The sequence below is a fragment of the Ips typographus genome, linkage group LG5, assembly GCF_016097725.1.
Source record: "Ips typographus isolate SLU linkage group LG5, UJ_Ityp_2.0, whole genome shotgun sequence".
Taxonomy (NCBI): domain Eukaryota; kingdom Metazoa; phylum Arthropoda; class Insecta; order Coleoptera; family Curculionidae; genus Ips; species Ips typographus.
In genome coordinates this window covers 5,222,143-5,245,840 of record NC_138426.1, presented here as the reverse complement: position 1 = coordinate 5,245,840, position 23,698 = coordinate 5,222,143, and the positions used below count along the sequence as shown (strand labels likewise).

Genomic DNA, 23,698 nt, shown 5'->3' with positions numbered 1-23,698 from the left:
GCCCGAGGCAATTAAAATCAGACTAGTGTCAAAAGGGGTATTTCATTCGCGCCCCAACAAAAGAGCGTCACATTAGTAGTTGAGTTAATTATTGTACGGAGTGTTTTGAAGTGTTAATAAATTTATTAATTGTTAAGTTAAACTGACTTTGTGTGAACCCACGGGAAAATCGTAACAATAATTTTATTAACCCTCATACTAATCAACATAATACTAACCAAATTCGACCTCAACCTTTTCCAAGTCAACCTATAAATGTTCAGCCTAGATTTGTTCCGAGACATTATCCCACAAACTCACAAGTTTTTGGCAAGTCAAGACAAATACCTCAACAAAGTAGACCGAGACAAGATACACCTACACCTATGTCTATTTCAACTGCCGGTCCTTCTCGTTTCTTACATCAACAAAGACAACCCCTAGTGAGACATAATACATTTATTCCTACAGGACCACGTAACCTTATATCTCAAGAACTTACCAACGTTGAAGTTAACTCACAGACTCCCCTATATGATGACTCCTCTATGTATAATCAGTCCGATGAAAATTACCTTCAACAGCAAAACGACGTTTTTCCTCAAAATGATTTTGAACAAAACCTTGCGTTTCAAAATTATTGTGACACAAACTATGAAACTTGTCAAGAGACAGAGGAAATAAATAAGGAAAATTTTCAGAAAGCAGCTTCGGAAATACCCTTGACTTAAATAATATCGCTCAAATGATTGAGTTGCCTTACTTCCAACTACCCCGAAAACAAATGACAATTCTTATAGACTCCGGAGCATCCGATTCTATAATTTCACCAAAATTTGCAGAATTATTTTCAAATAATATGTACATTGAACCTTTCGAAATAATTTCTTGTAAACAAATCCATCAAGAAAATAGGAATTTAAAATTAAATTTGCTAGAAGAATTAGGTATTAACTACACATTTAAGCTTCGTGTTTTAAATTGGCATAATGATTTTGATGCTCTTATAGGCACACGAGATTTGAAGAACTTAAATGCTAATTTATGCTACAAAACTAAAACTCTAACCCTTAATGGCATAAAAATCCCCTTTTCTCTTGCATACAACAAACCTCTAACTAGACCAATAGAAAATTTAAACAACAACTTTTTAGTCATACCAGTAAACTATGAAAAAGGTACAGCAATTTTACCATCTTTTAACATAAATGAACATATTGTTACGATTTTCCCGTGGGTTCACACAAAGTCAGTTTAACTCAACAATTAATAACTTTATTAATACTTCAAAACACTCCGTACAATAATTAACACAGCTACTAAAAACACTACTACAATTCCACAATTATTCCGCTATTTAAACTTTACCGCGTTTCCAAATTCACTACTACTACGGTTGACACCGCGTCTTTTATATTCGTAAACCACGTTCCAGAATGACCGCGAAACGCTTCGCGGGTTGCCTTGACCATTCAAGAATATTCCAGGTAGCGCTTCCTAACTGTGGCCTGCTTTAATACGCGCCCGGCCAGATATTGCGGCGCATCGGTTTCATCCCGAAGCGAGCGGTCGTTAAGAAGTATCGAGCATAGTAGGCCCAGACCGTAACACTGCCCCCCTCTTAAAGCTGATCGTCCCGATTCAGTAATCTGTCTTGCAACTCGTCAACGTAGTTCTCAATGTTCGTGCTTTGGCCTGTTGGAGATCCGAACACCACATCACATGGAAGTCGCAGTTCTCGACCAAACAGAACTTTAGATGGTGACTGTCCCGTTGAGTTGTGGACTGCTGCTCTATAAGCCATCAAGAAGAGCGGAATATGCTGGTCCCAATCTTTCTGATGCTGATCAACCACCTTTGAGAGATGTTGCTCTATGGTCTTATTAAATCTCTCGACCATTCCATCCGACTGAGGATGGAGCGGCGTTGTTCGGGTCTTCCTAATGCCTAGCAGGTCACAGAGCCTCTGAAAGAGCTTGGACTCAAAGTTTCGTCCCTGATCAGAGTGTAACTCCAACGGCACACCAAATCTACTGAAGACATTTTCGACGAGAATATCAGCGACTGTGCTGGCTTCCTGATTTGGAATCGCAAACACCTCAGGCCATTTGGTAAAGTAATCCATGGCAACAAGAATGTACTTTGTACTTTGTTGCCTCTGTTGGTCTCAGGAAAAGGCCCAGCGACGTCTATGGCTAAACGTTCGAACGGCAATCCTACGTTGTACTGCTTCATAAGTCCCCGGGATCTCGTCTGTGGTCCGTGGCTAGCTGCACAAATGGAACATTGTCGACACCATGATTTCACGTCTTGGCAGTAGTTCACCCAGTAAAAGCGTTGCCGGATTTTGTCCAAAGTCTTATTTACTCCCAAATGAGCACCAGTCTTTCCATTATGCATTTCCTCCAGTACGTGGTCGACCCTTCCTCTGGGAACTACCAGCTGCTTCCTTATCTCTTGTCCATCGGCACTCTCCCAAGCTCTTTTTAGCAAGCCGCCTTCAACCACAAGCGAGTCCCACTGAGCCCAAAGTGCTTTGAACGTCAGGCCTTTGCTAGAGATTTCTTGCCATGTTGGTCTTGGCTCGCTTTGTTCCTTTCTCAACAACAATGGGCCTATGTCGCTGTCTTCTAGTTGATCCTTCCTAATCTCATCGGGACTCCATTCGTCATCGGTCTTCAGCTGAACCATTCCGATGGACACAACGCCTTCACGTTGTTCCGCTTTCTGGCAATGTTTGCATTCTTCGGCGCAAGGTCTTCTTGATAGAGCATCTGCGTTATTATGCAGCTTTCCGGGTCGATGCTTGATGTTGAAATTATACTGCTGGAGTTTTTCAAGCCATCTTGCTACTTGTCCTTCCGGTTGTTTCATTCCGAGGAGCCACTTGAGTGCCGCATGGTCAGTCCTTATCAAAAATTCCTGTCCGTACAAGTACTTGTGAAAGTGATCGACTGATTTTACTATTGCCAGTAGCTCTTTTCTCGTTACACAGTAGTTCCGTTCTGCTTTGGTAAGTTTCCTACTGAAGTATTCTATGACATGTTCTTCTCCGTTTTGGACTTGAGACAATACAGCTCCAATACCAGAATTACTGGCATCTGTGTCTAAAATGAACTTTCCTTTTGGTTGTGGATAACTGAGGATGGGACTGGAGCAAAGTGATGCCTTTAACCTTCTGAACGCCTGATCACATTGGGTATTCCAACAGTAGGGTGTTTTGTCCTCAGTAAGTTGATGTAGCGGAGCTGCGATGTTGGCAAATCCTTCCACAAACCGTCTGTAGTAGGTGGCAAGTCCTAGAAAGCTTCTGAGTTCGTGTTTATCCTTTGGAACTGGCCATTCTCTAATTGCTTGGATCTTCTTGTCGTCCGTCTGGATTCCGTCGACCGACACCACATGCCCAAGGAATTCGACTTGCTTTTGGAAGAACCAACACTTTTTGGCGTTCAATCGAAGATGGGCACCACCTATTCTAGCAAATACTTCTTGCAAGTTGTCCAGATGTTCTTCAAAAGTTTTTCCCATCACCATGATATCGTCCAGATAAACCAAGCAAGTCTTCCAGTTAAGGCCACGAAGCACAATTTCCATTAGTCTTTCAAACGTAGCAGGAGCATTACAAAGTCCGAAGGGCATCACATTGAATTGGTACAGCCCATTTCCAGCAGAAAAAGCAGTCTTCTCCTTATCTTGCTCCTCAATGCCAACTTGCCAGTACCCACTGTTCAAATCTAAAGTAGAAAACCAACAGGATCCTGCCAAAGTCGTCAGTGTGTCGTCGATACGGGGAAGTGGATAGCTGTCCTTTTTGGTCACGTCATTCAGTTTTCGGTAATCTACACAAAATCTGCTTGATCCATCTTTCTTAGTGACCAGAACAACAGGTGATGACCAAGGGCTGCAGGATTCTTCTATAACTCCGTCGTCAAGCATCCTGTCCACTAATTCCTGCACTTCCTGTTGTTTGGCTATTGGTAGTCTCCTAGGTGGTTGTCGAATCGGTTGTGCATTGCCGGTGTTAATTCGGTGTTTTACAATGGTAGTTTTTCCCATATTGTTCGGTGTTCCAAATATGCTACCATGGTCCAAAATCAGTTTCCGAGCCTTCTTCAGTTGTGGTGTTGACAGATGTTTCCAGGTCTTTTCAAGTTCATTTAAGAGCTTGTTTTTCCCCAACTGCTCCTCCTGTTCTGGTAACCCATCGCAATTGGTTATTTTGACTACAGGCTCGAATACCGCAATAATTTCGCCTTTGTTGATTTTGACGTCGTCTGAAAAAATGTTTGCAACTCTTATTGGGACTTCACTTCCTCCATTGACAAGTGATTTCCCAATGAGGCATCTTCCTAGTCGGTCCGGGTTTCGTACAAGTCCAACACAGCTCCCAGAATTCTGCTCCAATTGTCCAATAATTATTTGCTCGGAATTGCCGCTTATTTTTACTGTCTGAGATGCCAAAACATTAATGGATGACTCACAGCGGTGACTGGTTGACAGGATGAACTCTTCACTTCCAAACCTTAGGATATTTTGCTCGGGATCAAAAGAAAATCCATGTTGACGAATCAGGTCCATTCCCAGAATAAATTCATCTTCAATATCCGCTACTAACACAGTGTGGTAAAACGTAATCCTTCCAAGGCAAATCTTGACTGTTATTTCTCCTAAAACTTTAGCCGATTCTCCAGTCACAGTGCGCAGGAGAATACTTCTTCGTAAAGGCTTAATTTGACTTTTATCCACAAGGTTTGACCGGATCAAAGATACTGCCGCACCGGTATCCAAAGTAAAAGTAACGTTCATCGCATCCACCTTTCCATCTACGTTCAGGCTTCCCATTGATCTACCCAGGCTTCTGATGGAGATAATTCTGGGGGCTTTGTCTTCGCTAGTCAACATTCGCCCCGTAATGTTGACTAGTGGGAGTTTTCCTGGTCCCTTCTGGATGGTTGTACGTCCCTCGTTGGAGAGCGGGACGGTATCCTTACTCGACAATCTCGTTTGATGTGTCCCGTACGTCCGCATCGATAACACTCCACTCTAGTGATCGGGCGTGACCGTTCTAACTGTGTGGACTGGCCATTTGCTAATGCTGCCATTTGTTGCACTATTTGGCCGAACATTGATTCAATTTTATTCATTGGTGTAGCAGCATGATCGGCTGGCGGTTCTCTCTCCTCTTGAATAGTCACGGCCCTGATCCTTGGCTTTAAGTCATTGCACGCAGCTTCAACTTCCAGCGCTCGAACTAGTAATTCGCTGCTGTTGCTTCCTTTGAACATCTTCAGCATTTTCTTTACTTCCAGATCTCGAATCCCATCTACAAAATACTGTGCCACAAGTTCTTCTTGGGTTTCATCCGGGACGGCTGGGTAAGCCAGATGCACAAGGCGACGAATTTCGGCCTCAAACTCTTGCAAATTTTCACCAGTTTTCTGCAGTCTTGCCTTTAATTGTGTTTGGTACACTCCTTTCCTATGCTGATCCCCATAACGTCGTTCTAATGCAGCTACTAATGCGTCATAGTTGCTTTGTTGGGCGATAGGCAGAGTCTGTAACAGCTCCAATGCAGGTCCTCGTAATGCCACCACCAGTGCTACAGCCATTTCCTCGTTACTCCATCGATTTGCATTTGCAGCGGCCTCAAATTGGAGTTGGTACGTTGCCCATGAAGTTTGACCATCGTATGTGGGAGGCTTGATCTTGTTGAGCCCGTTTCCGGTGAACACTGTAGAGCTGACTCCTCTGCTGTCAATTTTCTGCTCTAAGTCGCGTAGCTTTATCTCGACATTATTCTGAATTTTATTAATGTCCTCCCGAACATCATTAATGTCCTCCCGAACATCGTTCTGAATTTTATTCATGTCCTCCCGAACATCGTTCTGAATTTTATTAATGTCCTCCCGAACATCACTTAATTTTACCTGAACGTCATACTCCATCTTTTTGAGACTTTCGGATACATACTCTTGGATTTCTGTCTTGGTCCCCGCTAGAACGTTCAATATTTCTGCGTTACGCTCTCTATCTTCTTGACGCATTTCCATATCTTGTTGTCGAATCTTTTCTTGTTCTTCCTTCTCTTGTTGTCGAATTCTTTCTTGTTCTTCCTTGTCTTGTTGTCGATTTTGTTTAAGCATTTCCATCATAGCTGCAAGTTGGGCCTCCATGTTTGCACTTTGACGTCTTGTTATTGGCATAAAATAAATTTAACTCACCACTGTTTCGAAAATCTCTAGTCCGGTTCTGAACACTGTCTTTAACCCGAAGTTTAGTTCCAATTCACGTCGCACTAAAGTCTGATCGCACTTCTGACACCAATTGTTACGATTTTCCCGTGGGTTCACACAAAGTCAGTTTAACTCAACAATTAATAACTTTATTAATACTTCAAAACACTCCGTACAATAATTAACACAGCTACTAAAAACACTACTACAATTCCACAATTATTCCGCTATTTAAACTTTACCGCGTTTCCAAATTCACTACTACTACGGTTGACACCGCGTCTTTTATATTCGTAAACCACGTTCCAGAATGACCGCGAAATGCTTCGCGGGTTGCCTTGACCATTCAAGAATATTCCAGGTAGCGCTTCCTAACTGTGGCCTACTTTAATACGCGCCCGGCCAGATATTGCGGCGCATCGGTTTCATCCCGAAGCGAGCGGTCGTTAAGAAGTATCGAGCATAGTAGGCCCAGACCGTAACAATATTATACCAGACTCACTAGTCGAAGTAAATAATGGTTTATGTAAAGTTCCTAATCCAACACCAAATGTACAAGTTAATTTCCATCAAAGAATAAAAGTAATCCCGCAAGACCAATTCGATTTACTTGACCCACCGACAAGTAATATAAAATTTAACCCTGAACATCAATTACGACTTGATCATTTAACCCATCTAGAAAAATCAAAAATTTTACCACTATGTCATGAATTTAAAAATATAATGTACAATGAAGATTGTGATTTGACATTTACAAGTCAAACAAAACACTTCATACGAACTACAGACGATAAACCAGTCTATGTAAAATCCTTTAGACACCCCCCAAGCATGAATCAAGAAATTCAATCTCAGATTCAAAAACTGCTTGACAACAAAATTATTCGACCCTCAATATCACCATATTCTGCCCCTGTTTGGATAGTTCCTAAAAAACAAGACGCATCTGGAAAACGGAAATTTCGAATGGTTATCGATTATCGAAGACTAAACGATGTTACTGTTGAAGAAAAATACCCATTACCCAGAATAGAAGAAATTTTAGATAATCTTGGTAAATGTACTTATTTTACTACACTTGACTTAGCTCAAGGTTTTCATCAAATTGAAATGGATCCTTCATCTATTGAAAAAACAGCTTTTTCAGTAAATAATGGCCATTATGAGTATCTGCGCATGCCATTTGGCTTAAAAAACGCGCCTGTTTTGTGTATATGGATGATGTAGTAATATCTTCAAAATCTCTATCAGAACATATTGATCACATCAGAATTATATTCAAAAAGTTCAAAGAAGTAAATCTCAAAATTCAATTAGATAAATCCGAATTTTTGCGTAAAGAAGTTGCTTTTCTTGAACATCTTATAACGTCCGAAGGTATTAAACCAAACCCTTTAAAAATCGAAGCAATCCAACGATATCCAATTCCTAAAACTCAAAAAGAGATAAAGGCTTTCTTAGGACTAGTTGGTTATTATCGCAGGTTTATTAAAAACTTTTCAAAAATTACTTTTGCAATGACAAAATGCCTTCGTAAAGGAAGTGAAAATTATATCGGAAATCAAGAATTTAAAGAAGCTTTCCAGAAATGTAAGGAACTTATTAGTAATTCACCTGTTCTTCAATATCCAGATTTTAACAAACCTTTCAAATTGACAACTGATGCATCCAAGGTAGCAATAGGTAGTGTTTTATCTCAAAGCGACCATCCTATAGCTTTTTACTCTCGAACTCTCAATTCTGCTGAGAAAAATTACTCTACTATAGAAAAAGAACTTCTTTCAATCGTAGAGTCAACTAAACATTTTCGTTGCTATCTCTATGGTGTTAAATTTGTAATTGAAACTGACCACAATCCTCTTGTTTGGCTTTCAAAAATTAAAGAACCAAACTCAAGATTAATACGTTGGAAATTAAAACTAGAAGAATTCAATTTTGAAATTAAGTATAAAAAAGGAAAAAAAATGTCGTTGCCGACGCATTGTCTCGGATAGACATTAATACGAAAGAAACTCGATCTTGCGTTGATAACGAGTTGTAGTCGATTGTACCTAACACCGACGAGACAGTTGCAAATCTTGCAGACTTTGACTTAGCTGACTATGTGTTAAATCAAGGATACCTTAATGAAAATGATCCGAACACAACACCACAGTCTACCACTGATAAACAAAGGAAAGGAAATGAAACTTTGACTGATACCACTGTTCACTCAAATAATGACCCCGAAGGAAAATACCTTCCTATTTCCGAATTACCAGTAAATCACGCTTCTAATCGATTAATTATCGATTACGGCAAAAATTTCGAACACAAATTCACAAGACCTTTTAATAAAAATCACTTTGTTCGCATTTCTCAAGAAGACAGACAAGAACATATTTTGAAAATCCTAAAAGAAATAATTAAACCAGACGTGACTTTTACAGTTCATATTCCAAATACAGAGTTACGGATTGAATTTCAAAGATTAATCGCTGCAAATTTAAATACCACCGCTAAACTTGTGTTATCAAACATATACTTAACCGATGTAACGAATACAGAACAGCAGATAGAAATAATTTCACGATACCATCAACACAATCATAATGGTATAACTGAGACCTATAACCACCTTAAACAAAAATATTACTGGCCAAAATTAAGAGAATCAATAACCAATTACATAAATAAATGTGAAATATGTTTACAAAATAAATACGAAAGACACCCGTATAGAATTGCATTCGAAGGTCCACTACTATCAGATAAACCTTTTAAAACTCTTCACATAGACATTTTCCAATTTTCGAACTGTCAATTCCTAACCATCATTGATTCCTTTTCAAAATACGCCCAAGCATATTACATTACAGACAAAAACGCTGTAACAATGTTGAATAAACTTAGACATTACTTTGCTCATCATAACACTCCTCAAAAATAGTTTCGGATCAAGGTAAAGAATTTCAAAATAACACCTTCAAAGAATTTTGTCAATTATTTAATATAGAAATTCATTACACTACACCAGGAAATTCATCATCAAACAGTCCAATAGAAAGATTGCATTCAACAATACTTGAGAAATTAAGAGTACTAAAAATGCAAAATCCAGATGAAACACCTCAAAATCTCATGATATCGGCAATCTTAATTTACAATCAAAACATTCATTCAACAACTGGACATTCACCTTTTTCAATCTTGTACGGTCCGTATTTCAATGAACCTAGTTTAAATAATGATTTAAGTATTTATGAGCAGTATAACGACAAAAGAAAGAAAGAACTTTTACCCTTTTACGAGCATGTTTATAAGACAGCACATACAAAACAATCCCAGAACACCCAAAAACAAAACAAAAATCCTGAACAAACACCTAACATTCAAACGGATGATACTGTGTACAGAAAAAACCCGCTTCGTAACAAAATGAACCCTCAATACATTCGCACGCGAGTTACGGAGACTAACAGAAATAAAATTACAGGTATTTCTAAAACAAGACCTGTAAACGTTCATTTAAGAAAAATCAAAAGACTTAGGAAAAATCCTACTTATTTTCAGCCTCCCGATCCTGATCCTTCAGACGCAGGCCCTTCAAGTACACCGACGACCTAATACAGGGTACTACATGGAAAATGTATCCCCATCGCTTATTACTAACCATTATCATACTACGTATATACCATTTAACATATCTAGTATTAAGTTTACTTTATCTCAGTTCTTAACTAACATTGTAGTCTTAAAACCTTTAGTAGATAAACAAAATAACAAAGCAGTAACCACTTTATATTTTCATACATACAAGCTTATTAACCATACATATAGCAATTATGAGAAACTAAAGTTAATGCAAAGCAAAAATCGCAGGAAGCGAGGGCTAATAAACTTTCTTGGAAGTGGTATTAAATTTATCACGGGCAACCTAGACGATAAAGACCTGGATACAATTACTCAGAACTTTGATATACTAAAGCGAAATCAACTAAATTCGATGCATAAGATCAACGAACTTAGTTCCTTTGCAGGTAATATAATGAATAAATTCAAGGATACTTTAGATATCATCAATAAAAATTCAAACCATTAAAATGGGTTTTTCAAAACTATCGAATGAATTAACATTAAACTTGTGTTTACAAGATCAATACATCCAAATAAATGATCTAAATCAACTATTGGAAAAATTATTAAGGATGATATCTTTTGCACACTTAGAAACACTAGATTTGGAAATTTTGTCTCCAAGCGAAATAAATGAAATTTGGAAATATCTAAAAATTCATTATCCTAAAAAAGCTCTATGGCCTATACAACATATCACAGAATAAACCCTAATCTGTAAAACTGGTCTATTAATAATGGACGATATGGTCATTCTTGCAATCAAAATACCAGTGTTTGAAGTGAGTGCTTGTGATTTAAAATTTGTTTACCCCGTACCCAACAACGAGTCGCAAATTGTGATTACACCTAGCAAGTTCTATTGTAATGAACTTTGGTATAAAGTTTGTAACGAAATAAGTGACAAGTGGATATGTTCGAACCCACTTATTGATAGCTGTATTTTATCCAAAAATTGTCAATATGCGTTAGTTTACAATAATTATAAAGTTCACACATTAACACATGCACATGCTTTATTGTTCTGTACAAAAACATCAGAAATAATTTATGAAGATTGTTTTAGATTTGAAAAAGTGTTAATAGATGGCTGTACACTTTTACAAAGTAAATGGGATGTAATTATTGATAAGCAAAAGTATTCACTAGCTATTAATAATGTAACCACACTTTTACCAGATGTACCAAGTTTACAAATTACCAACTTTTCTCTAAATCTTAAAATTAAACATTTAGATAATCCAGGTCAGGTTCAAGACGATCTTTTAGAACCTATTAAATTTGAAGAATTACTTTTGCAGAATAACTCGCACTTAACTTTAGTTATTATTACTAGTATTTGTATTATAGTTTTAATTTGTGCTTTTTGTGTAATATTTTACCAATGGAAAAAACATAAAGATGTTAAAGTTATTCCCTTAAAAACGCTTGAAAATATTATCAACGAGGACGTTGAATTAACTTAGGGTGGAGGAGAAATATCCCTAAACCATATATGCACCTAGTACTTCTGCTGATGCACCCAATATTTCTGCTGACGCTAGTATTAAGTTTTATAAAGGCGATTGTAACGCTGCAACCGTAATCATTAAGACCGGGTCAAAGCTTCAGGCTGTTCGGCTTAATTGTTCACCATAATTTTAAGTTTTTAGTTTAGTAAACGTCCTATTTCAACAAATAAAGTCTTTTTTAAAAGTTACTCCGTCTGACTTCTCATTTAATTCCCGAAAATATCTTACAACGAGCGGCAGAAGTGAGTGCAGATTTATTACCAGTGAAATCCAGGTTGAGATATGAACAAGAATATAACAGTTTTACCGAATGGCGGACTCAGAAACGAATCAAAATTGTGAGTGACGATATTCTTTTAGTATATTTTTCTGAAAAAGCCAACACTATGAAATCCTCCACTTTATGGAGTCGATTCTCTATGTTAAAGAGTTGTTTGGCAATAAAAGAAAATACTCACCATCAATATCCAAAAACGATTGCTTTTTTGAAACGACAAGCTGTAGGATATATACCAAAGAAATCCAAGATTCTTACAGCGGAACAAGTAACCAAATTTTTATGTGAAGCTTCAGATGGAGAATATCTACTAGCAAAAGTAATTTTAGTGTTTGGCATCTTCGGTGCATGCCGCAGAGATGATTTAATACGTTTGAGTTTAGATGATGTAGAAGATAATGGGCGTTTCCTTGTCGTGTTCTTACGAGATGGAAAAACTCACAGGTCAAGAAGTTTTACCATTACCAATGAAAATTGCAAATTCGATCCCTGTACAATTTACCGTAAATACGCAGATCTCCGCCCTAAACATATTGTTACGATTTTCCCGTGGGTTCACACAAAGTCAATTTAACTCAACAATTAATAACTTTATTTACACTTTAAAACACTCCGTACAATAATTAACACAGCTACTAAAATCACTATTACAATTCCACAATTACTCCGCTATTTAAACTTTACCGCGTTCCCAAATTCACTACTACACTACTCTACTCTCTCGTCGACGCCGCTTCTTTTATATTCACAAACCACGTTCTAGAATGACCGCGAAACGCTTCGCAATTTGCTTCGAATCTTCCAGGTAGCGCTTCCTAACTGTGGCCTACTTTAATACGCGCCCGGCCAGATATTGCGGCGCATCGGTTTCATCCCGAAGCGAGCGCTCGTTAAGAAGTATCGAGCATAGTAGGCCCAGACCGTAACAATATGGAGAGTAGAAGATTATTTGTTGCATACCGAAACCAAAGATGTTACGCTCAACATGTTGGGTGCCATACTATCAGTGGTATTTCAAAACTTATTGGCAAAATACCTAAAACTAAAAAATCCCGAAGAATATACCGGACATGGGCTAAGGCGCTCTTCGGCAACCATGTTGGTGGAAAACGGCGGTGATTTGCTCACTTTGAAAAGACACGGAGGATGGCTTTCTTCCAATGTAGCAGAAGGATATATAGAAGAGTCCATACAAAGAAAAATTGAAGTATCACGGAAGTTGTTTAGCCCTTGTAACTTGGAAACTACAACATCTGTAACAGTCAATCAAGAGAACCAGAGCACACACGAACACTCCGCTTCAACATCTTTAGCAGAGTCTTTAGTTCAACAAAAAGAAATGCAAAAGGGATTGAGCTTCAACAATAATACAAATTGTACAATAAATATTACTATTAATAATAACGGTTCTGTCCAAAATTAATTTTCTTAGAATTACCTACTTGTATTTTTTTTGTTAATTTGAGTTGTATGTACTTACATTCTTACTGTTTTAAAAATAAAAATAAATATTCCCGATTTTCTTAATAATTTTTTGCGATATTTTTTGTTTATGTTGATTTCAGGTACCTAAGTATAATAAAAAATATCGTTCATTACTCGTCCAGAAATGGACTTTCCGTTCTTGCATGACTTCCCGTGTTCGGCTGCGCCTCACACGAGAATTTGTCACGCGCGCACGGAAAAATCCTCATTTCTGTACTGGTAATGAAATATACTATTACGGGCCATAGTTACCGTGCGGCGGAACATTCAAATTTTCTGAATTTTAGAGGCGTTTTGAGTCTAAACGACTAAACCCACAGTATTGAAAAAATTACAGGTTGGTAGCCGAAGATGCACTCTATAATTTTTATTAAGAAAGTTTTACGATTAAATGAACCGTACAAGCGCAAAAAAATTAACATAAAAACTGTCACGTGACGTTAAAAATGACATTTTAATTTTACAAATAAATACGTGATTTACTGTGTCAGTTCAAAACTAAAAAAACGGTCACGTGACCTTCAGGATTCTGTTTTTGACGTCAAAAACGAGCCCTGTGAGTTTTAAAATAAATAGAATCTTTATTATTGATACCTCAACCCAGAAATTCTTATCTTGTTTAGTTTTCAAAATACGAGTAATTTAACTCAAATTTATTTGAAAAAATCAATCTTTCTTAAACAGTTCAGATGGGATAGCAAAAGAAAGCGGATTATAGGAAATACTGCAAAAGTTGGCAATTATGTCTGCAATGACGAGCTGTATTAGCGCCATCTCTTAGAGTTTACCTACAACTGAAACGGCCGAAATACATTAGGAAGCCCTTGAAGCGTAAACGGCTTTCTTTTTGGGTGCCACTTTAATTACATTGCGCTGGTTGTCTGTACTTATCATTTAGTCTATGCTTTAGATTAATGGTAGAAATGTAACGTCGACTGTCATTTATCAAAGGGACATTTTTTAAAACTGCCACGCCCTAAAAACTGTCAAATATTGCCAGTTCGATTTGTAATCAAAATTCGAAGTATAGCCCTGACAGCTAAAGGTCAATAAACCAAAGTGATAATTTTTGGGGAGTACAACAGTACTTGTTTAAGAATATTTTGCGAAAATACATTTCATCTGTTCTGTTGCTAATCTAAAGACCTTAATAGTCTAACGCATGAGAGTGTGCCGGTTTGTTTTGTTTTGTCTGGAAATTTGGCTTCTTGCAGATTTACGCTTCGGTCTAAATGAAAAATAAGTTGACTCTATCGAATCTGTTATTCTATTATTTTACTTTGTACTAAAACTCTATGTTATTTAAGTAATACTCCGTAATTTAAGCTCAATTGTACCTTTGATATCGGACAATAAAGTGCAATTAAATACCACAAAATAATTCAAATTGCTGCATTAATCTGTTACACCCTTTGGAAAAAATCAGTATTCAAGGAAAGGTAAAAGCAAGTTACCTTTTCAGCACTGGGACTTGGTATGATATAAGTAGAGTAAAATTTTATTTATCGACTATATTCTAGGTGTCGGACATTCTATGCACAAACAACTAGAAAGTAAAAACATGGCGAAAATCGAGACCTTTAAGAGGTGCCAAAATTCACGCGTTGTTGTGGCTTTCTAGCTCTTTGTGCATAGAATGTGCGACACCTAGAATATAGTCGATAAATAGAATTCTACTCTACTAATATCACACGGAGTCCCAGTCTTGTACTATTTAGCACAAAAAACTTAAAAAAAAAACTTACTATCATTGAAATATCTTAAATATCTTCTTTGCCTTGCAAAGCTTTTTGCAAAAGTCAACTTTGACTCTCGAAATGGTGCTTTGGTGCAATCTTTATTCTGCTGCCTGTTTCTGACACACTTTATACACCTACACAAAAAAAAAAACGTTGAGATATATTTACAATTCAGAGTGCGATTTACTAGAGTTGCCTACGTTCCCAATACCATAAGGGACGAATTAATCTTGTTTGACTCGACCAGTCTGCTTCCAACGTTATTAGTTTTCTTTTGACTTTCTGATCCGGCCAGATCGGCAAAATTAAGCACAGACACTTTGCATTTTTTCGAGTCGAATCCGCTGACGAGTTTCACAGAAAAAATCGAATGAGATCGACTGGAATGCTCGTTTATTGACGTTCCAGCGTAACTGAGATTCTGCAGGCCGTACTGCATCACTCGGTAGGCTTCTGCCCCTAAAAATTTCGCTAACCGGTTTAAAATTGTTACATAACGCTCTTTTAGGTTGTTCAAAGCATACAATGGGCAAGGGTCCCATACGTGCAGATCTAAAATCTAGTAATATCAGTATAAACAGTACCAAAGGTATTTTATAGCTTTATGAGTAGAATTTTGAGAGTTATGACATTTGGGTGTCAGTTCAGCATCAAATTTAATCCCATAGAGGTACAAAACAACGAAACTACGTCATACATCGCTACTTTTGTTTGATTTTTATTAATATTTACCCGATCTCACATATATCCAGGTCAATCCCTTAATATAAGTGTCACTTTGCAAACCGGCCAGTTTCAAAATAAGAAGAACTTGCTCATTGAGCTCCATTGAGCAATCTATAGTTGCAGCAAAACCAAAACATTTTCTTTATTCGGGAAATATTCCCCAAAATTACATTCGTGCCTGAAAAATGACCTGATAATTCTGCGTTCAAACTTGTTATCTTTGCAAACTGCATTCGGTCATTTTCATATTTTTTTCTAAAAAAGCCCTCCACCTTCGGTGTCGGGCTCTTTCGCCAAAAAAATATGAAAATAAACTCATGCAGTTAAGAGATAACAAGTTTTCATGCAAAATTATCGGTAATTTTTATGCACTTGTGCAATTACCCCCGATAATTGCATTCTAAAGTGGTAATTGCATTTCGATAATTGCACTGTACTTATCTATAACGACTGCATTGTTGTAGAGCTTATTGCTAGTACACTAATTGTTGTCCATGCGCATTTTTTTGACTTTTTATAACCAAAAAATGTCAAACGCGATGTCAACAAAAATTAATAAACGGTTTGGAACTTGCTCATTGTGCTCCATTGAGCAATCTATAGTTGCAGCAAAGCCAAAACATTTTCTTTATTCGGGAAATATTCCCCAAAATTACATTCGTGCCTTAAAAATGACCTGATAATTCTGCGTTCAAACTTGTTATCTTTGCAAACTGCATTCGGTCATTTTCATATTTTTTTTGGCGAAAGAGCCCGACACCGAATGTGGAGGGCTCTTTTAGATAAAGAAAAATAACTCATGCAGTTAAGAGATGACAAGTTTTCATGCAAAATTATCGGTAATTTTTATGCACTCGTGCAATTACCCCCGATAAAATATAATATAATAATAGGTAGGTACAATAGATAAAAATGTACAACCTAAGTTTTCATAGACTCAGAATGAGTTCAATAATAATCATTTTCCTTACCTCTTCTATATCTTCTTCTGGAACAGCAAATGTAAAGGAATCATTAGTAGTACCGATACTGGAAATACTCGAAAAACGTAGGTTTTCGCGAACTTTTTCCAAATCAACTCTATATTTTGAAATGCTAGGATCTCGCACATGTAAATATGAAGGCTCCCTTTGTGGAAAATGACTCATTTTATATAACGTATGATTACGACTCTTTCACTTTTATTAAAAGGAACCAGAGCTCTTGAAAGGAACCACCAAATGTGCGTTAAACGGTTAAACTGAAAACTCAAAAACGAACGAATCAAAAACGTAAATTGGAAAAGATAAAAGGAAAAGGACACAGTGGCATCTGTCTAAAACGAATTGCCAAATGTCAAAAGTTTGCTAGTCATGTGACAGCAGAATCAAGAAATCCAGTAGTGCTCACGTGATAAACTGGGCTATACTACACACTATACAGAGGGACGTTTTTAATTTCAACATAATTTTATGCTGTGGTGAATCAGATGGAAGTCCGGTGCTACTCTGATGATCTGTCAATTGATTGTCAATAGATGTGATGGCATCAAAATACCGTTGAAATAACAAACGCCCTTGAAAACCACCATCTTCCATCACCTCAAAAATTTGTATTTTTAACCTAAATTAACTAAACCCGTGCCTAAACCTAAACATTGTTTTGTTTTGTTTGAGAAAAAAGCGAAAAGGTTTAACAGAAAAAATGGAACACCTTGCTGCAGTAATGGCAACACTAAGAAACGATTCAGATATTTCAGATTCAGATTATTCTTTAGATGAGCTGTTGTTGATTGCATCTAGAGAGAAGCACCATAAAATAGATGAATACATAGAGAATGTTGTTTTGTTGTTTATAGGTACTCATTAGGTAGATGATTTTAAATCGCAATTTCTTCTGGACTAAGAAAAGTCTGTATTTCGACTCCTTCATGCTCCAATGATACAACAACCTTTCCTTGCATGTTTTTCGAGTTTAATTTTCTTATTAACAAAATAAAAACCAAACATAACATAACCAATAAATTACAAATTCAATCCACCAACAAATGTCATTTCGTTCCATCGACTTCAAAGTCCGGTTGCGCCCGGTTTACATCACTGGTTGAACGTTAGTTCAACGGATGAAAATACGAACGCAAAAAAGAATCCATCATATCTATCGGAAATTATTTATGAACGCTTTTGGTGCCATCAGGTTAACCGGTGTAACAACAGATGGAAATAAAAACGTGCCTCAGCTCACAGCTGATCGACCATCCTTGGAAGGACATACCAGAAAAATACACTATTTATTTTATAGTTATTTAACATTTACAAGAACTCAAATATATTTTGATAATTGAAAAACGCGGAGAAACTGGTACTTGTTCTTAGAATATGCGTTTGACGTTAAACAGCTGATTTGCATAATAGTGTACACATACACAACAAAACAATACAAAATACAAGGCACAGAAAGGAAAACACTTTTTAAAATTACGTTTATAGAATGAAAAATACCAGTTTTATGCGGTGTCTTCAACGCAGAACCTTTACTTCCACTCATACCGTGCGTAAAAAAGTTCAACCATCAGTCAAAACCAAAAACTCTAGTTCGCACAGCTGGTTGACCAGACAACTTTCGGATCCCTACGTTGAACTAGCCAAAAAGCCGAGGGGTGTGACACTTCAATAATATTTGGGTCACTCACCAAATAATATTAATAATATGCAATAATCTTACTAATCTTGATAATACGACATAATCCAATAATATAGTAAATAATCTGAATAATACGAATAATACGGCATAATATGAAAAATCATAAAGCGGTGGGAATTGTTGGTTATTAAGAATAAATATAAACATTTTAAACCAACTAAACCAACTGAAGATTGAAAAGTGTAGAAATAATTATGCAGGTATGTTTTTTTTGCTTGGTTATTATAAGGAGCTTTTTGCTCGGCTTGTGACAATAATAAACTGACAAATTTTTTTATTTTAATATAATAATAATTGCCCTTAAACAGGCAAAGTTTTGGAGCACTTTTTTAGAAAAATAGTATTTCTACTCCTCGAAGTAGATATTGTGGAATGCATAGTCCAAATTCCATTGTCTGAATTGTTGATTTTGATGTGCATTTATTAGCCATTTCTTCATATCATTCTTTTAAAATTCCTTAAATTTGCTTATTGACATTTTCTCCAAAAAAAAATTTCTGATAATTTTCCATCTCTCCTGGAATTCTGGGATTTGACTCGGTTTTTTAAACTTACCAGTTTTTTTGCTAAAAACCTTCTTACCCAGAAGTTCTTTTTTTTTTTTCAGAGAGCGACAATTTTTGGTACTACAGACTTCTCCGATCCGAAATCGCACGAGAAGGTTTTAGAGTTTTTCAATGGGGAAAAAGCGGACGTGGTGTTATCTGACATGGCTCCAAATTCCACGGGGATCAGAGACTTGAATCGGGAAAAAATAATAAATCTCTGTTATGCCGCGCCGAAGTTTGGCGCCATTTCAAATTCCGGAGCTGCAGTGTTGGTAAAGTTGTGGCAAGGAAATGAAACAAAAAAGCTCGAAATTGACATGGGCAAGTTTTACGAGAGCTTTCGCATTGTTAAATCGCAATCTAGTCGCAGCGATTCAACTGAAGTATTTATGTTAGGTCAATGTTTTAAAGGTCTTAAAACCAGTTGATAAATAATAGTAATTGGGTAAATAAAACTGTTTTAATTAACATACTATAATGCAAGTTCCCATAAATGCAGTAACAGTATTATATACTTTGGTAATAAGCTTAACAAATAACTCTATTTTTACCATTGCAAGTATTGTCTGACATACGAATTCCACAAGTTGTAACTTAATATTACCAGGACAAAAGCAAGAACATTACTGACGCATCGGCTAATCCCTATGTGAAATGGTCTTTTAGCCACCATAAACTCTAAATATTGTATTTTTCTTTTTGATAGTGGGGGGTATTTGGCTGCGGACAATGATTCTCCCAAAGCGCCCAAATCTTTGTGTAAAACACCTTTTTTATGCGAGAAAGTATCGAATGAAAACTTTCCATGGTAACTGCCCATTCCACTATTCCCTACACCTCCAAACGGAATAGTGTCAACAGTTAAATGCATTATAGTGTCGTTTACACAAACTCCCCCTAAAATTTACCTTCTTTAAGACCTGCAAAGTAAACTGGAAATACTCACCTGATGTTGTTAATCATTAAATCAACTTCAGATTTGTTGTTGGAAAAAATTTAAAAAGCCAATGGTTTTGGACGCTTGTTGACAAAAAGGTATTAACCTTCCAGAGTGGAGTTTAAAGTAATAATGGGTAAGATAGGACCGAAAATCTCATCCTGCATTACTGGATCATTTTCTGACACATCTAACCAGAATAAAAAACAAGTTTAGCTACTAAAATAGTGAATTAAACTTAGTTTGCAGTACCTATCAGAATTGTAGGGGCAACATATCGTTCGGCAGCATCGCATTCTCCACCAAACGCAATTTTTCCACTCTTCAACAGTCCTTTCACCCTCTTGAAATGGCTGTCGTTAATTATTCTACCAAAGTTGTCAGATTCCTTCGGATTTTGCCCGTAAAACTCCCCAATTACGACTTTAAGCGCCTCAATTAGTTTACTTTCCACTTCTTTGGTACATAGAACGTAGTCGGGAGCAACGCAAGTTTGGCCGGCGTTCGACAATTTGCCCCACATTACTCGTTTGGCCACTGTTTTAAAGTTTACCGTATTATCGATAAAGCAAGGGCTCTTACCTATTAGGGAAAAACAACATCACTACTTAATTAACTCACGTGACATAACAGTGACCCCCTATACATCGTAGACTTTACTAAGCCGCTTCACCAAGTCGGCTCAGTTAAGCCTCGTAGTTATCGCAGCTTTTTTGAAGATTGGAAAAATATAAAGTCAATTCTATTTTAAGCCTTTACTATTAGAAAAAGATGGAATCAGATAAAGTTAAAGATTTAAGCCTTTTTCATAATACAAATCGACAGAGAAAGAAGCCAAATGTCATTTAAAAACTTCACAATCCGTATACAACGCATTGTCTTCTTGTTCTAAGCCGCTTCAAATAGACTTGGTAAGTTCAAGCCTGTTAAAAAAGAGACTTGACTTGAACCTCATACTCTTAGCTCATTATGGTTTACATACCTGATTTGAAACATCACTTTTCGAATCAGAGACTAATTAAAAAATTAGTTTATCTACTCCTAGCATGGTAATCATTCATTACATAGCTCATTTTGAGTTACGTAATGAGCGATTTTACCGCACTAGTGCGATAATAATCGATTTTATCGCACTAGTGCGATAAAACAACTTTAAATGAAAATTTCTAAAGGATTGTGTCTAAAGGATTTTACATAGACTGGTTTATCGTCTGTAGTTCGTATGAAGTGTTTTGTTTGACTTGTAAATGTCAAATCACAATCTTCATTGTACATTATATTTTTAAATTCATGACATAGTGGTAAAATTTTTGATTTTTCTAGATGGGTTAAATGATCAAGTCGTAATTGATGTTCAGGGTTAAATTTTATATTACTTGTCGGTGGGTCAAGTAAATCGAATTGGTCTTGCGGGATTACTTTTATTCTTTGATGGAAATTAACTTGTACATTTGGTGTTGGATTAGGAACTTTACATAAACCATTATTTACATCGACTAGTGAGTCTGGTATAATATGTTCATTTATGTTAAAAGATGGTAAAATTGCTGTATCTTTTTCATAGTTTACTGGTATGACTAAAAAGTTGTTGTTTAAATTTTCTATTGGTCTAGTTAGAGGTTTGTTGTATGCAAGAGAAAAGGGGATTTTTATGCCATTAAGGGTTAGAGTTTTAGTTTTGTAGCATAAATTAGCATTTAAGTTCTTCAAATCTCGTGTGCCTATAAGAGCATCAAAATCATTATGCCAATTTAAAACACGAAGCTTAAATGTGTAGTTAATACCTAATTCTTCTAGCAAATTTAATTTTAAATTCCTATTTTCTTGATGGATTTGTTTACAAGAAATTATTTCGAAAGGTTCAATGTACATATTATTTGAAAATAATTCTGCAAATTTTGGTGAAATTATAGAATCGGATGCTCCGGAGTCTATAAGAATTGTCATTTGTTTTCGGGGTAGTTGGAAGTAAGGCAACTCAATCATTTGAGCGATATTATTTAAGTCAAGGGTATTTCCGAAGCTGCTTTCTGAAAATTTTCCTTATTTATTTCCTCTGTCTCTTGACAAGTTTCATAGTTTGTGTCACAATAATTTTGAAACGCAAGGTTTTGTTCAAAATCATTTTGAGGAAAAACGTCGTTTTGCTGTTGAAGGTAATTTTCATCAGACTGATTATACATAGAGGAGTCATCATATAGGGGAGTCTGTGAGTTAACTTCAACGTTGGTAAGTTCTTGAGATATAAAGTTACGTGGTCCTGTAGGAATAAACGTATTATGTCTCACTAGGGGTTGTCTTTGTTGATGTAAGAAACGAGAAGGACCGGCAGTTGAAATAGACATAGGTGTAGGTGTATCTTGTCTCGGTCTACTTTGTTGAGGTATTTGTCTTGACTTGCCAAAAACTTGTGAGTTTGTGGGATAATGCCTCGGAACAAATCTAGGCTGAACATTTATAGGTTGACTTGGAAAAGGTTGAGGTCGAATTTGGTTAGTATTATGTTGATTAGTATGAGGGTTAATAAAATTATTATTAAAACCTCTGTTATTGTGATTTAATGATTGGTGTGGTTTTTCCATATGATTTCGCATAGGAGAATGGTTGTTAGTAAAATTTACTTGAGATTCAATCATATTATAGTTAATGACATGTTGAAGAGCAGTGTCTAATGTGTTAGGTCTTTGTATCATTAACATGGTTTTTAAAGTTTGTGGTGAATTTGCAGTTAGTAATAAAACAGATGTATTTTCTACTTGAGAAAGTAAAGTTGTCTTTGAAGTGACATCGGTAACTTCGCATTGAATTTTAGCAATAATTCGTTGCACAAAGGTTTTTAATCGGTCAACAAATTCTAACATTGATTCATTTCTATTAATTTTAATGTATTGCATTTGTTGCATTAAAACAAGATAAGTCACTGGATCGCCAAACTTTTGTCTAAGTGCTGCTCTAATAGCAAGCCAATCATTTAAATCTGGTCTAGAAAGATAGAAATTTCTAGCATCATCAACTAACTTTGATTTAATTGCAGCTGTTACGAGCTGTTTTTGGGCTTCACTATTGCCGTAATATAATGCATAAAATTCGTCGATAGCTAGAATAAAGCTTTCAAGGTGTTCCTGTTTGCCAGAGAAAGTGGGCAAAAGAGAGATATGGAATCTAATATTTTCCATTTTAAAGTTAATATTATTACTACTTTGTACCTCCTTACTTGTATGACTAGAGTTCTCTAAAATTAAGTTGTCAAATAAATCTACTAATTCCTTTTGTTGAGGATTTGAATCGTATCTTGTTTTCTCTTCGCTATCTGAGCTTTCGTTCTCACTTGAACTTGAATCTGAACTGTTTCGTTCTTTTACTAAACCTAAACGAGCCCTATTTCTATACAAAATTTCTTTTAGTCGTTTTGACGCTTGAGACATGAAAAACAATGGTCATTCAGCAAAAACTTACAGTAGAGTCAAAGAAGAATCCATAAAGCCTGTACTGCAGCGGTTCACAACCATAGGAGTCCTATAAAGGCGTGGCTAATGTCCTGGGGTTTTTGTTTGTCTTGGAACGTCAATCTTCGTCTTTTCAGGGTGACTTCTTGGTACTCTTCTTACTTGGAATAGTACGACGTCGCGACGAATACCGTTTGGTGTAGCACGTTACACGTACAAACAAAATGTCCCGAAAAATTGGTTACAGATAGTGCACTAAGATTTAAAAACCACTTTCGCACAACGGAATCCGATAAAGGGCGAAACTGCACTATCCTACCGGCTGCGCCAATTAAATGAGAAGTCAGACGGAGTAACTTTTAAAAAAGACTTTATTTGTTGAAATAGGACGTTTACTAAACTAAAAACTTAAAATTATGGTGAACAATTAAGCCGAACAGCCTGAAGCTTTGACACGGTCTTAATGATTACGGTTGCAGCGTTACAATCGCCTTTATAAAACTTAATACTAGCGTCA

The 23,698-nt window shown here is 36.5% G+C and overlaps 2 protein-coding genes across 3 annotated transcripts in view; both read right to left on the bottom strand.

The window, feature by feature from the left end:
* The window catches only part of LOC145729727 (uncharacterized), a 37,852-nt gene extending 22,208 nt beyond the window's left edge, over nt 1–15,644 (bottom strand). The window contains exons 1-3 of one of the 2 annotated variants that reach the window (XM_081980608.1): nt 15,575–15,644; nt 15,043–15,301; nt 14,849–14,976 (exon numbers count right to left, since the gene is read on the bottom strand). In XM_081980608.1, the coding sequence (XP_081836734.1) occupies nt 14,849–14,854 (6 nt within the window). In that variant the 5' untranslated portion in view covers nt 14,855–14,976; nt 15,043–15,301; nt 15,575–15,644. Of the gene's footprint in view, nt 1–14,848; nt 14,977–15,042 lie in introns of both variants that reach the window. The other variant, XM_081980607.1, reaches the window with a different exon arrangement.
* Nucleotides 15,645–19,256: 3,612 nt separating this feature from the next.
* LOC145729728 (aldehyde dehydrogenase, dimeric NADP-preferring-like) lies at nt 19,257–20,288 on the bottom strand. The gene is made up of 3 exons (XM_081980609.1): nt 19,988–20,288; nt 19,745–19,925; nt 19,257–19,695 (listed from the first exon to the last, which is right to left on the bottom strand). Exons 1-2 carry the CDS (start codon nt 20,256–20,258, stop codon nt 19,837–19,839), a joined length of 360 nt encoding a protein of 119 aa, XP_081836735.1. The 5' UTR covers nt 20,259–20,288; the 3' UTR covers nt 19,257–19,695; nt 19,745–19,836.
* Nucleotides 20,289–23,698: the final 3,410 nt, after the last annotated feature.